Here is a 15,536-nt window from a genome sequence, read left to right as displayed (position 1 = left end):
CCCTTTTCTCAGTTCGTCAGTTGTATCTTATCTTCCAGTTTGTCAGAGGCCCACATACTTGGTAGTACTAATACTGCGTAATAAAAATGTGCCATACATTGTAAGGACAGAACAATGACGGGAACACGTTAGGTAAATATGTATTAACAGAAAAATGTTAAAAACTCCTTGTGCAGGAATATTGCAGGAAAACTAATCAGACACTAATTCTTGCATAGTCTTTACCTGAAATAGACAAGATAAAACATTCAGAATGTGTGCTCAATTCTTCCGAAGACCACTAAACTTTTCACCCAACTTATCATTTTACATTAATTCCTTAATAAAAATAAAAAATACTGAAATATTAGCATGTTCATTGATCATTTAACCTTAAGCACTGGACCTTTAGTTTTAAAAATATTAAAAGAGAACCTATGTACACTGTTTCTGTATATTCACTTGGAAAACTTTTACAAAAATCTATTATGCAGACGTTTTCGAACCAAACAGAACGTTGTTACTGGCAATAAAAAATTGTTACAAAACAGAACGTTTTTTTTAATTTTAAAATAACTTTTTAGTCGTTAATGCGAATAAATTCATTAGAAAAAGAAACCTAGCAACTTACCTGTATTATAATCTTTTAATTTTATGCCAAATTCAGAACAAAGATAAACCGTTAAGTGCTAAACAATATAACTGTTAGGTAGTGTTAGTATAAGAACACAAGATTGGAACGAAAATAAATTTAACAAAGTACAAAAATATATACGTTTCTTGACAATTTACCTACAAAATAAAAAAAAATCAATACGTTATAGGACTGAAACAATTACTCAAATCCTCAAGCTAATATAAGGGAAAATTAAAATTTGTTCATCACATTAGAAGTTCTAAAGTGATATACTTTGAGATTCGCTTTTGAGATAGTATATCTTATTAGATACCGATCGACGGACTGACTATTTCTTACATGCGATATGGTGGTCTGACTTTATCTAGATTTTGTAACAGAAAACAGAAAACAAAATTATATTCCTTCAGAGATAAAAAAAAACTTCTGTCGGCTATTTTGTTATTAACACTTACGATTATGCGCGAGCCCTTTCTATTTAAAATTACGCCAACAACGTGTCAAAATTTGACGTGTAAATAACAGGCAATTATATGAAAATATCTTGTGAATGTAATCAATGTATCACAATTCGATACAATGTGTGTGTAAAACATCCCTTCACACAATTACTTACAATTTGGATATAATTTATTGAAAAAGGTATTATCGCCAACAACAATAAACTAAAATCAAAATATTGAAAATATCGGACGGACATAGATAACAATAGTAAGGCGCGATAAAGGTAGACAAGTAAAATGAATAAATGATACATATTGTATATTTATAATAAATACATAATAGATAATAAATTTAACAAATTAGTGCTACAATACACTGTTAAATATATAATGTTAAAATAAAACGTTGACTGCGATGGTCCCTCGCGTGAACACTGCGAATCCTCTCGGCTGTCCACCGCGAACCGCTGCGATCATGACTGCGAGGGCTGATGGGTGTCCGGCCATCGCGACTGAACACCCGGTTTTTTTTTTACCCGCGAGGGTCGAAGGGTTTTTGAAGGTGCCGCGCGCTGGCTATACTGTAGTTTACATTGTAGAGGCCACATTTATGACCATATCTTAATGAAACTTGTTCAGAATGTTAACCTTGATGATCTATAAGTCAGTTTCAAATCTGGGACAGGTGGGGTCAAAACTAGGTCACTAGGTCAAATCAAAGGAAAAGCTTGTTAAAACTCTAGAGGCCACATTTATGACTGTATCTTCTCGAAACTTAGTCAAAATGTTAATCTTGGTGATCTTTAGGTCAAGATCGAATCTGGGTCATGTCTGGTCAAAAACTAGGTCACTGGGTCAAATCGAAGGAAAAGCTATTTAACACTTTAGAGGCCAAATTTATGACCATATCTTAATGAAACTTGGTCAGAATGTTAATCTTGATGATCTTCAGGTCAGTAGGTCAGGTGAGCGATACAAGGCCTCCATGGCCCTCTTGTTTATCTTTATCAGGTCCCAGAAAAGCCACAAATTAGCTATGTAGCTAAATCTAGCTATATATAGCTAGAATTAGCTATAAAACCAATAACAATAATGCAAAATATGTCAAAATCAAATGCAAAATTGCCCTAATGGCGTCCTAATGGTTTATAAGATAAAAGACAATAACACAAAACCAAGATCTTTGCGGTCACATTCAGGGTTGTCAATAAGAACCGGCCGCCAGCCGAAATGGACAGTTCAAATGGCATTTGGGTCGGTTCAAATTCGCAAAAAAATATTTTTTTTAATCAGGCCTGAAAAGTTAAACCCGCCGACCATAGCGTTTTTTTACGATTCTGTTACGAAAACTCTCCATCCAACCTAAAAATCAATAATTATATTACTCGCGGCCATTTCCATTCATAATACACAATACACAGTGTGTCATCAGAACGAATGCTCAATCTTAATTTCCGAGCGAATGTCATAAACCGATAGTGTATTCATACACTGCCACATGCCTCTCAATCTTTGACTTGAGTAAAAACATGCAATAAACCAATGACAGCTTTGGGTGTAGAAGGTGAGACGTATTTTATCCGCAAAATCATTTAAGCTCTGCCTTCACAAATGATGATGTACGTACGTCATCGTTTAAACAAATCCAAGCAAGATATTTACTGTTAGCGTCAAAAAAATGAAAATCATGTTTCATGGACTGAATTAAAAGGCAATACCAGGTATTACATGAAAAAATATACATCAGTTATTGATTTCGCGGCAATGTTTTTCGCATTTATAAACCGGATTTACACTTTTTGGATCGATTGTCTTACAATCGGTCCAAAGTTAACAATGCAGAAATTTCCTTACTGCAAACCGAACAAAATAGTGCGGTAAGTAGTTCCATGCCATTGATGTAGTCAACCATAAATATATAATCATTCTGGCATGACTGTATTTTCAGCTGTCAAACATTAAAAAATTTCAATTCTTAACGTATTTTTCAATTATAATGATATATATTTCTGTTGTGTTTTTCTGACTGCAGTAACATATTAATGCGCGAAAACTAGGTCACTGACAAACCCTACGACGCCATCTTTGTAAACTTAGAGCTGAACACGCACAGACTGATGACGTTGTTTAAAGATTACAGCTAGCCTTGAAGAGTTGTAAGTCTTTTTGTAGCGATTATGATGGTAACATCAATAAGATTTTATTGAGCTGAAAAAAAAAAGTCCGAGAAAGCATAACAAACAGCTGTAGTTCGATTAGTCTTAAAAAAGTTACTTCCCTTTGTTTCTTTTACGTCTTTTGCATGTCAGAAATGCCACATTTTTCCTCGAACGGAAAGAGGTAAATATCTCATTTTAACTGTTCAGATCATCAGGTAAATCATAACTTTACTGTACAACAGACATGCTGATTTAATCTGTAAATACTTTAGTTTATTAATCACGGTGCATATCCATATCGGAGGACTCTGCGAAATCTGATATGTCGGCGGTTTATTTGCGTCGGCACAGGCTATTCTTAGCTATAAACAATGTCCAGGTCGGTAGGGGAGACGAAAAATCAAGCTACCATCCATGGTAATAGGTACGCTGCTCAAAAATAAGTAGAGCACGGGACATTAGAATGTCTTTACTATGTATTGTAGTGTTTACTTTTTAATTATCAGGGATTTTGCTCGCAAACTCAATGAAATTAGTTGATGGTGTACTGACATAGAACACTAGCCCCACCTTTTCCACAGTCTTTAACGAGTTTTTGCTTTGATATCATACATATCAAGCACACTATTTGTATTCATTTTTCAATATTCTCCGAAAAAATACTGACAGATAGGTCGGAATGTAAATGGAATTATTCAAAACTGCTTACTTTCGTTATTAAAAATCTTACATTTTTTTAGTGGCTGTACCTATAAATACTGTGTACTATCTAAACCTAATGCATAGTACTTTTAACGCATACAAACTTGCGAGTTTTATATTTACCTAAACTATAATTATGTAATAACTGTTTATGTTTTCAAATACCAAATTTAGGTCTAATATACCTTTACACAATTTTAGGGGAAAATATAGACTTTTGGCTAGGGGAAACGGCCTGTATTAGATGAAACTGCAAAAAAATCACTGAAAAATAATGTAATTATGATTGGAGACCCCTGTTATAGAAGGGAAAAAGCCATCAGGAGTGGTGACTGAAGACAATAATACAAGGCAGTTTTGTAACATGACATTTGAAGTATGGAGAAAACTTAAATACAAAATTCTGTAATTGTGTTAGTCTTAGAACTTTATCTAAATAATATTTTTAAACTTTCAATTTTTCAGGTTATTATTCAAGGGTTTAGAAGCTATAGGGAACAGACTGTGGTTGAACCTTTCAGCAGTAAACATAATGTGATAGGTAAATAGTGTAAATGACTATACACATTTTGATTTAAAAATACAGACCAATAAATTTTTAGCTCTACTAAACAAAGTATATGAGGAGCTTTCCTATTCGCCCCAGCGCATACAGTTGGCCACTTGTAGGGGCCGCTAGAGTTAAAAATAGAAAAACCTTTAAACAACTTCTCATGAACCGCATGATGGATCTTCATCAAACTTGGTCTGTAGCATCATTATAAGGTCCTCTCCCAAATTTGTTCAAATGGAGGCACGGCCCCTTTTAGGGGCTGCTAGAGCTAAAAATAGAAAAACCTTGAAACAACTTCTTCTCATGAACCGCTTGATGGATCTTCATCAAACTTGGTCTTTAGCATTGTTATATGGTCCTCTCCCAAATTTGTTCAAATGGGGGCACTTGGCCCCATTTAGGGGCCGCTAGAGCTAAAAATAGAAATACGTTTAAATGACTTTTATCATGAACTGCTTGATGGATCTTCATCAAACTTGGTCTGTAGCATTGTTATATGGTCCTCTCCCAGATGTGTTCAAATGCGGGCACTTGGCCCCTTTTAGGGGCCGCTAGAGCTAAAAATAGAAATACGTTTAAATGACTTCTTATCATGAACCGCTTGATGGATCTTCATCATACTTGGTCTGTAGCATCATTATATGGCCCTCTCCAAATTTTGTTCAGGTGGGGGCATTTGGCCCTTTTTAGGGGCTGCTAGAGCTCCAAATAGAAATACCTTTAAACTACTTTTTCTCATGAACCGTTTGATGGATTTTCATCAAACTTTGTCTGCAGCATCATTATCAGGTCCTTTCTCAAGTTTGTTCAAATGGGGGCACTTGGCCCCTTTTACGGGCTGTTGGGGCTTAAAATAGAAATACCTTTAAATGACTTCTTCTCATGAACCGTTTGATGGATCTTCATCAAACTTGGTCTGAAGCATCATTATAAGGTCCTCTCCCAAACTGTTCAAATGGGGCCACTTGGCCCCTTTTAGGGTCTGCTAGAGCTAAAAATAGAAATACTTCTAAAAGTCTTTTTTAATTCCTCTTCTTTTTGATGTTTTGAAAAAGCTAGTGTATGAATGTAAAAATGCATTATTTATAAATAATAGTCACTGCCCATTAACAGTATAATTCTTTATTATGTAATTCTTTTATTTCAGTTGGAAGAAATGGATCTGGGAAAAGTAATTTTTTCTATGGTATGTTTTCTTTTTGTTTGCTTTATTAGCTTGCCTGAGCACGAAGTGCTCAAGGTAGCCACCCCAGCTGATAAGCCTTGACAGTGCTTATCTACTGGAATTTTTCCAATATCAGATGGTCACTTGAATTATTTGTTCATAAAATCATTATTCATAGAGATAACAGATTGCATCATACACCTTTTGAAAGCGTATAAAATTCTCTTTCCAGTGATATAAATTACTTAACAGACACTTGTGTAAGTAAAACCCCATGGCTATATAAACAGTTACACGGGATGCTGACCTGTTTACTGCACCTCGCTGTTAATTGAGATCACGGACGATGATGCAAAGTACATGCATGTTTTGCCGACACATGGGGGTACCTAAGACCTAATTAATATTCACAATTTTAACGTCATGTGAAAGCTGATTGGTCGATCTTCCAGTAGGCGTTCGAATTTTTAATGTGGGTTGACCCTTTCCCGAGATATAGTTCGGCGAAAATTTAATCAAAATCACAACTCAGGAAAATTATTTTTCCGAAAGTCTTCATACATAATTGAAAAATTCAATCTTTTATCTTTAATTTGATACCAAAAACATGTTTCGGAACCTATTCTAAGTATACCGCATTTTGATTTGAAAAGTATGACCATTGACCCGAATGCTGTCAAAATGGCCGCCGATTAGCGGTATCGGTAAAAGGCTTCGTCTTGAACACATTCAACGTAAAAAACCATCATAGCCGATGTAAATCAATTGCTAAGTTAATAATTCATACGAGAATATTGTTATTTTTTAAATAATACGACGTAAACATGCAGTAGAAAGGGGATTTTGTGGTTGAATACTGTTAGTCTTTTTCAGCCGCACCGTATACTATTACTCGCCGAATATTTTCCGTTCTACTGCAGGGTTTTTTTTTATTCTATAGCAGAGGCCGAATATCGGCCTCGTCCCCCAGCCGAGGATTTCCCCTACCGCAGTCGAAATTCCCCTACGTCCGAAATTCCCCCCTCCAAAATCGTAAACAAAGCAATGGAGATTACTCCCAGCGATTTTCCCGACCGAATATCGGACCCGTTCACAATTGCAGACGGTCTTTCACAATTTTATATGGGTGTGGAAACCTTTAGAAATAGTAGAAAAATGTTTGAAGAGCGTTCAGTGGACCCGAGGTTCCGGTTTTGACCAGCGAAAATCGATAAAAACTCGTATCTGACCCGCACATAATATGCCGTGGGCGTCTGCTTGTCTCGCGGTAATACTCTTTGATGCGTAACGAGTTCGAAAGCTCTGCCCCTTGTCAATCAAAATCCCAGTGAACTTCATACTGTTTGTCGACACCAGCGTAAGTATGACAGTAGGCGGAGCGTCGTATGTAAATTAGCTACTGACAGATGTCAATCACGCCACGCGCCGACTGACACGTGGTTATCATCAGTATGTAATATAGATGATTGATAAACAATGCAGCATCAGATTATTGTGTTTGTACCTCTTGTTAATTAGCGGTAACAGCTTATGCTGTATTGTGTAATATGTGTTGTTAATTTAAAGTAATTATTTTATGTGCTTGATTCGATTAAATAAGCCGGTCGGCCGTTACGCAAATTTATTATCTTTGCCGAGGTATTTTGCTAGAGCAAAATAAAATATAAATGTTTTAAGTAATCAGATATTATAAGTATGAATAGTTCTGGTGAAAAGATGAAATTTAAAACGGGTATTTTATCAAGAATTTTTAATGTTTGCTTTCGTTTTTTCATATTTGTCACACGTTTTCGCGATCGTGATTTTTGGACTTTTTTTATCATTTCTTACAAGATTTTCTAGTACAATTGAAATAAAAAGCCAACAAAAGTATGCATTTAATAATAATATGATGACTCTTGCAAAAGCAACTCTTATTTTAAAGCATTTTTTGTGAATAAAAGCATGTGACCTTTAAATATTCAATGATTTGAGCATTTCAACTCTCCCCACCCACCTTGTTACAATGATAAGTGAACATTAGTGCAAGTCCATCTATTGCTAAGTGACAGTGTGTATAGTTGCTAAAAGTTGCAAGAATATGTAATAAAAACATAGTTTAAAGTGTTTATTATGCATAATTGTAAATTCCCCCCTGAGTGAAAAAATTCCCCAAAACTGCTCGTCGCGCGCTATTTTCTTCCCCCAGTGACAGGCTGGGGCCTCTTCCCCCAGTCGTAAAAAAAACCCCTGTACTGGGAATCAAATTCAATAATTTCCTGTAAAAATCGATTTGTATATGATTGGAAACATATTCTCGAAACATATTTACAATAAAAACAATTATTTGTATTATCACATAATGTATGTTATGTTGTGGTCACAAATTTCTCGTGACCACTTCATTATTGAGGTGTTTGAATATTCGGATAAAACAATTCGGATTACTAGCAAGCTGTGTATCATGTTCAGATATTTATGTGTGATATACATATTATTTTGGGGGACATCCATATGTCTGTTGTTGGTATCATGAAAATGGTTTTTGAAATAAATCATTTACATTATTAATATCATATTGGGGGTGGGGGCAATAGATTGTGAAACTTTGACCATTCTGTAAGTTTCTAGGACTGACAGAAACCCTACTTGCTGAAGGATGTATATCAGTTTTTACAGTACATCAAACGGTGTGTCTCTTGAACTTAAAAGTTATTGCGACACTAAGAATTTGACTAAGAAACAGTACATTGACATCCCATATTCAGTCAAGCTGCAGGTTACCCTAAAAGTACTGTCCATCCAACAGCAACTACAATTAATGTACAGGAAAATCATCGAACGTGAAAACATGCACTGACAAAGTTTACAGAAAGTTTCATTCAATGTTCTTTTAATTATAAAAAGTAACACAAAGTGGAATTTACACAAAATTACTATGATATATTTGCTAAAAGTCTTGACCAGTTTAAGGTGATGTCACTTTTTGAATTTCCGGTGAATAACAAAAAACCAAAGAATATTCAGTTCTTTCCAAAAACTGTTATATTATGATTCAACCAAATAGTTTCTATTGTCTACCAGAAAGGAACAATTCTTATATCGTAACCCTTTCCCACATCGATACGTTTATCACCGTATCTATCGATTACCAAACAGAAACGTATTGACCCGTGTCTATCGATTACCCGATAGAAACCTATATTATTGAGTATCGGCCATTTGAACAGAAACGTCTATCCCCGTATCTCATAATCAATCGCTTTATTTTCATTCTTTTCCTAAAGAAAATAATTCCGGATGTTTACTAACGCAAAATATGGGATTTCGTCATCAATATTTGCGTAAAATATCATGTGGTTACTATTTAAATTTATCGAGTACTTTGCAAAAATAGACACCGGGGTTTTTTCCTACATGTGCAGGACGCTACGTCATGGAAAATTACTGTGAAAACTACTTGCAACTGGCCGGTTCGCAGGACTTTCCTTGTTCTAAAAATAACAACCATTTAATATTGAGATTTGATACCTTTATAACAGACAGTAAACTAAAACAATAGACATTCATATGTGACGTTGGTGAGCTCAACAAAGCAATTTCAAGCACAAATATTAATGTGGAATGTAAAGTAAGTTACACACTACAATAACCGTCCAAGATACTTTCAAAAACAATGCATTTGCAGAATAGAGAGATAAAAGTAATTTTGACAGCTCGTGAAAACTAATGACAAATTTTGACAGGTATATGATGACTCATGACCTAATGAATTTTTTTCTGTTATTTCTAACTTCCAGTTTGATTTTCATAAAATGGGTATACTTTATTGTAGCTCACAACTCGTACATTAAAACAATAAAAGAATATATTGTTACCTCACTGTCGTTTTGTCTATCCATCTCGCGTACGAATTCCTATTGTTTCAGTCATTTGTCAGTAATTAGAGCAACTCACAGTGTTGCAATCATACAAAACACATCCCTTATTTTCACATAGATATTGAGGATTTATCTAATGAGCACATGTATTGGAAACACAATTTCAATACCGACTGTGTATTGTAATAATGCTAAACTATCTCAGCCGTGACATCTCCTTAAGGGGACGCATATTGCTACATTCACAGTTCATACAGCAATGCGGAAGGGGTGCATATTCAAGAAATCGATGGTGGGAAAATAAAAAACATATTCCTAAACTGATATAATACTGATTGACACCTGTAATATTCAGTATTTTGTGGATAAGGATGTGGTACTATGAATGTAATAGGAAAACAGAGGTCTTTGTGAAAGTACATTCAACACAAAATATTAAGCTTTTGTTTAAGGAAAATACAGGTTTTTTACAATAACAGTGTTCCAAATAATGTTGAAGGGATGAGATTTTCTTTCTAACACACCAGGTTTGCTTAAACATGTAAAAATTTAACGCCACGTCTGTTCATCTCGGGATGGACGCCATATTTCTCATTGATAAAAAATGTAAACAAAAAAATCAGAGTGGGATTAGCATTGCAAGGGCATAACATGACATTCTACACAATGAATACCTAGAACAGATATCTAAGATGCTACACAGGTCAGGCGGGTTAAATGCATAATGTCGATCACTTGAAATTCATCTTGAAAAGGTGGTTAATTTTAGTTTGTTTACATGGTTTTTAATTTTCCCACGACTTCTCGGCGATTCACTGCAAATGTATTACTGCGCCGGACGCAAGGTAACTCTAATAAACAACGGGAGACAACTTAGGTGTCAGCACATGTACGATTTTTAAAAAAACATGTCGATGATTATAATTTCTTATCAAATAATGAATCCTATTCAGATATTCGTCTTTAATATTAGAAAATTATTAATTTCTGTGGACATTTGTCAAATAATATTACTTACAGTGGACTACTTTGAGCATCAAACTGGTTTCCGCTTCAGTTGTGAGGCACTTCCGTTATACTTTTTGACAACAATAACAAAACACAAAATGAATCAATAAAGTCACTTATAAACCGACTGCTACTTAAATTAGTGTAAGTAAAGTTGTTGTTACAACATTATACATGTTCGTTACGTTATGAGATAAAGTTTATCTTGAACTGCATAATCCATTAATTACGTTTAGATGATATTGCATTTACAACTTATTTGACCCCGTTTTTTTTACGTGAATGACAGCATTCTCGTGCAACTCGTGCAAACAGAATTATGAAAAGTATGGTGGAGAATTCAAGGACAAATTATAAATGACATTAAAGTGAGGATAACTGTATATTCGTCCAGTTTTGATCATTGACATTCCTGCTGTTTATTAGTAACTTTTGTGAACAAGATTAGAATGTTGCTTTTGCACATATACACATTGATTGGACCTCTCAACCAAATTTCATACCTTATTTTAGGGATTTTTAAGACAATACAATTCAAAAGTTTGTTGAATGTGTTTTGATATTTAAGTGCATTGTAGTTCATGAATACCAAGTTAAAAATTAATAATGGCAACATTTCTAGGCCTTTATTGTAAGCCACTAGACTTCTGTAACGATAAATGTTTAATGTATTAAGGGGAATATACTCTTTTAGTTTTGTAATGTAGCATTCCTTGACCACCGTATCTTTTCTTATGCACTACTTTGTAAACAAACTAAATAATGTGTTTTAGCTCACATATGCGAAATGAAAAGCAAGACAGTGAACTTATTTCACATTCTTTCTTTAAATTAGAATCTGTAGGACATTGATAAATGTTTGGACAAAGTGAAGCACTATTATTTTCGCACCAAAAAGTCTTAATTGTTGACTTTGAATGTACACAAGAAGTCTTATGTAATTCAACAATAACTTTCTTGTTTCAGTTTTTCTCATTTTTATTTTAGTGAGCAATCCTTTGTGTACTTATAACAGTTGAAACAGTATTCATTTCATTTACCAAAACCTTGTACTTTTTTGCAGGTAAATTTTATAATACCCCACCCACTTTTTTCTAATTTCAAAGTATGCGTCCCCTTAATAGGTAACTTGACATGAACAGCCAAGATGGCGTCACGAAATTAGGGTTGGTCACATTATTTACCCCTATAGACAATATGCTGCTATAGAGGTATAAAGATGCATTTTAATCATTTAACACACACATAAACAATTGTAAAAATGCATTTAATTTATAAAATTATAAAATCAAATGTTCTGAAACTCACCATGAAAACTAGTCAATTTTTGTGCGCATTTTGCGGAAAAGTTATGTATCCAAACTGAAAGTAATTTATATCATCATATGTTTGAATATGTCCTTCAGGTGCTCCACCTATGAACAAAAGAACTTATCCTCTGAGTTTTATGCTATTTGCTCTGGAATTTCATCAGTAAATTATAAATTTCAATATTCTGTTGCAAATAAATTCAGTAACAAGGGGCTATGCAATTCTAAAAATATGTTTATTGTAAAACACACCCAGTCCTATGAATGGAAAATGAACCTAAACATAGCTGATTTTGGGTATATTACATTATATTTTATGACCCTTTCATGTTCAAATGAAGAAATCCTTATCTAAACTGTCTCTTTATTTTTTGGGAGGCAACAGAAAATCAAGAAAATGTACTTTATCAATTACATTAAACATACATTAATTTAGTATGGCCTAAGATCCACACTTTCCATGAGATTTCCATGCAAGTCAGTAAAGTTTTGACATTGAGGGTTATTCAAACAGTAGCAAACACATTTGAACTAGGACACAGATTGAAAAGATTGTAAACGTTTTATAAAATTTAAATACAATGTAGAATTACTAAGAAATGAACACATCACTCAAAACTCTTAATATGTGAGGATGTAAAGTCTCAGAAATAAGGATAAAAATGTAAACTTACATGTACTTTGAATTTTTTTAACGACCCCCATACTGCAGGCAGGTTTCAACTTTTTAGGGTGTAAAATATAGAAATTTATAATTTACTGATGAAATTCTAGAGCAAATAGCATAAAACTCAGTGGATAAGTTCTTTTGTTCATAGGTGGAGCACCTGAAGGACACATTCAAAGATATGAGGATATAAATTATTTTCAGTTTGGATACATAACTTTTCCGCAAAATGCGCACAAAAATTGACTAGTTTTCATGGTGAGTTTCAGAACATTTGATTATATATTTTTATAAATTAAATGCATTTTTACAATTGTTTATGTGTGTGTTAAATGATTAAAATGCATCTTCAGACCTCTGTAGCAGCATATCGTCTATAAGAGTAAATAATGTGACCAACCCTAATTTCGTGACGCCATCTTCAGATCGGAGATCATCACAAATCGGTGTGTTATCTACAAATCTATAGTTAACACACCAATCAATAGTTTTCAGTAACTACCGATCTGTAGATAAATATGGATAAAAAAATAAAATACCCTTTTAATTTTGTAAACAAGAAAATCCGGGTGTTGAAGAACGCTTGCAATAAATTGTATCAATTTCTGCTATCGAAACAAAGTTATTTTAAACAGTTTTGAGGAATAGTTTCTTCCGTTTTTTGCATTTTTCAAACAACATAATTTAAGGTTCATGTAAAGTGTTTGAGACTGCCCCTCGAGTAAATTTTTGTTTCAAGTTTTGAGACCTCATAGGCCTTTGTTTTGCATACATTGTATACCAAACCGTTCAGAAGGAGTAGACATGTCATTCAAGAGAGGTTGTTTTGCTCGGTACAATAATATTTCTCTTTTATGACATGTACTTTGCTTGTCCACATTCGGTTTTGTAAAAAATATCAAACTTCTTTTTCAAAAATATTTTGACATTAGGTATTTACTTATTGTGTGCCTAACATATTTCTCCAGGTACTCCCAGAGTTAAAATTGCTACTATACATCTACATTTCAAAAATTTGCCAAAATTGCAAAACGAAAGTGAAAGTAGAGCTGTCAAAATGACAAAATACGCCTATATTTCAGAAAATATGTAAGTTAACTGTATTCCAATACTAGGAGTACCTAGATAAATATGTTACAGACACAAACAAAACGTATTTAAAGAAAAAATACTTTTGAAAAAAAAAGTTTGATATTTTCTACAAAATAGAACCGTGACGGTCGAAGTACCTGCAATTTTAGACAAAATACTTATTCTCAAAGAAGCTTACCTTTGTGTAATGTATTCCCTACTTCCTCTAAACAATTCAGTGTATTTATAATAAATAGAAATGGTCTTCGAAGAATAAATTTCCAAAATCAAAATTCACCTGAGGGGTGGTGTCCAAACACTTTACATGAACCTTAAATTTAACACAAATGCAGCCATTAAAATCAATTGAAACCACTTTATAACGCTTGAATTTGCATTTAAAACACCTACAGTATTGCCATGTTGTTGATCCATTCTTTGTAGTGACCCTGAGCGCGGTCCCACATTTTATATAAAGAGTTATTTTTGGATGCTGTTGCAAGGAAAAGTATGGTGTACAAAAAGGAGCATACATTAGTAGTACCTTTACAGTATGAAATACATCATTAATTTTATTTGATGTACACATTTTACCTATTATAGTTCCAATGTAGAATCATCCAGTGTTTATTTTTAAATTTTGGGGGAATGGTGGCGGGGCCCATAAGGATGTGAAAATTGCCCCGTAACCATTAAAATAGGGGAAAACGTCGTAATAAAGCAATTTTTTTTTTATAAATATGCTATAATAAAAAAGTAAATTATTAAAAAGTACATTGCCTCAAGTTTTAAATGGTACAGTTTACATCATCATGTAGATCTAGAAAGGCGGAGAGGGTTTTGTTGGTTGGGATATGTAATTTCTTCAGGAGAATTTCTTTAAGAAATATGTGAATGGGGCCAAATTCCGGCCCCAAAACGGACTAAAAATCGCTTTATGGCCCTCCCAATTGCTTAAATAATTAACTAATGACTAAAGATATATCTATTGACAATTTATTGTATAAAAATATAACTGACAATATTTAGCAAAAGCTTAATGAAACAGTTAAACTTTCAATGTCACAAAGGCATCAGCAATTTTTACCCTAGATCTATACATAGAGCTCTGAATTCGGCTACCCATATCGGGCCTCAGTCAGGGCTGTCAAACGGCAGCATGTCAATACATGCGATCAGCTGTTTAGATGGCATAGAGGCTATGACTATTTTTACCCATACTCGTCTTCCGTATTTAGCGACCTTTTGACGTGAGCCTGAAGATTTCGGTAAAAGTAGCCAATCACGGGCAGTGTTACATTCTTTACAAGATGGCGGACAGCGGATAGAAATGGAAAATTGCAAAGTGAAAATATAAACTAAAATAACAGCTTTATGCTTAAGAATTTTACAAGTAAAATGCATTTTGTAGTGAAAAGTAAATTTGTTTTCTGCTTCTGTATCTTTAATATTCGTTGTTGAAATTAAATTTAGACATATTGTCGGAGGCATGCCTCCGATAAAACTTTTTTAAGGATAGACATTTTCCGGATGATGAAAATAAAACTTTAAAATGAAAATTTTTAGATTTGTGTATTGTTTATCTATAGATCGGTAGTTACTGATAACTACTGATTGGTGTGTTAACTACAGATTTGTAGATACCACCGATTTGTGATGATCTCCGACCTGATCTTGGTTGTTCCTGTCAAGTTACCTTAATATATATTAAAACATTACCATCTGTATTATGATGATATTTTTTTATGAAATTAGAATGTATTCTAAATATTTCAGTCGGCATCTGGTAATGTTTTAAACTAAACAATGTCTTTTATATGAAGTATATCACTGTATGCATTTGCTTTTAAAAACACTACACTATGATTGATGAACATTCACAACATTGAATCATCATACTGATTGTTGAAAATTAAATTGCTATATAATTTTATGCGAGACTGAAATAAAAAATGAAAAAAAATCCCTGAATTTCCTTGAAT

The 15,536-nt window shown here is 33.7% G+C and overlaps 1 protein-coding gene across 1 annotated transcript in view; it reads left to right on the top strand.

Annotated features, from left to right (window-relative positions):
• Nucleotides 1-15,536, top strand: part of LOC123546154 (structural maintenance of chromosomes protein 3-like) — a 446,003-nt gene that overhangs the window by 15,732 nt on the left and 414,735 nt on the right. The window contains exons 2-3 of the mRNA XM_053551316.1: nt 4,386-4,461; nt 5,621-5,659. Coding sequence (XP_053407291.1) covers nt 4,386-4,461; nt 5,621-5,659 — 115 coding nt within the window. The remainder of the gene's footprint in view (nt 1-4,385; nt 4,462-5,620; nt 5,660-15,536) is intronic.

Source organism: Mercenaria mercenaria, chromosome 9 (genome assembly GCF_021730395.1).
Source record: "Mercenaria mercenaria strain notata chromosome 9, MADL_Memer_1, whole genome shotgun sequence".
Taxonomy (NCBI): Eukaryota; Metazoa; Mollusca; class Bivalvia; order Venerida; family Veneridae; genus Mercenaria; species Mercenaria mercenaria.
The sequence above is the reverse complement of the archived record's forward strand: the minus strand, read 5'-3'. Positions and strand labels throughout refer to the sequence as shown.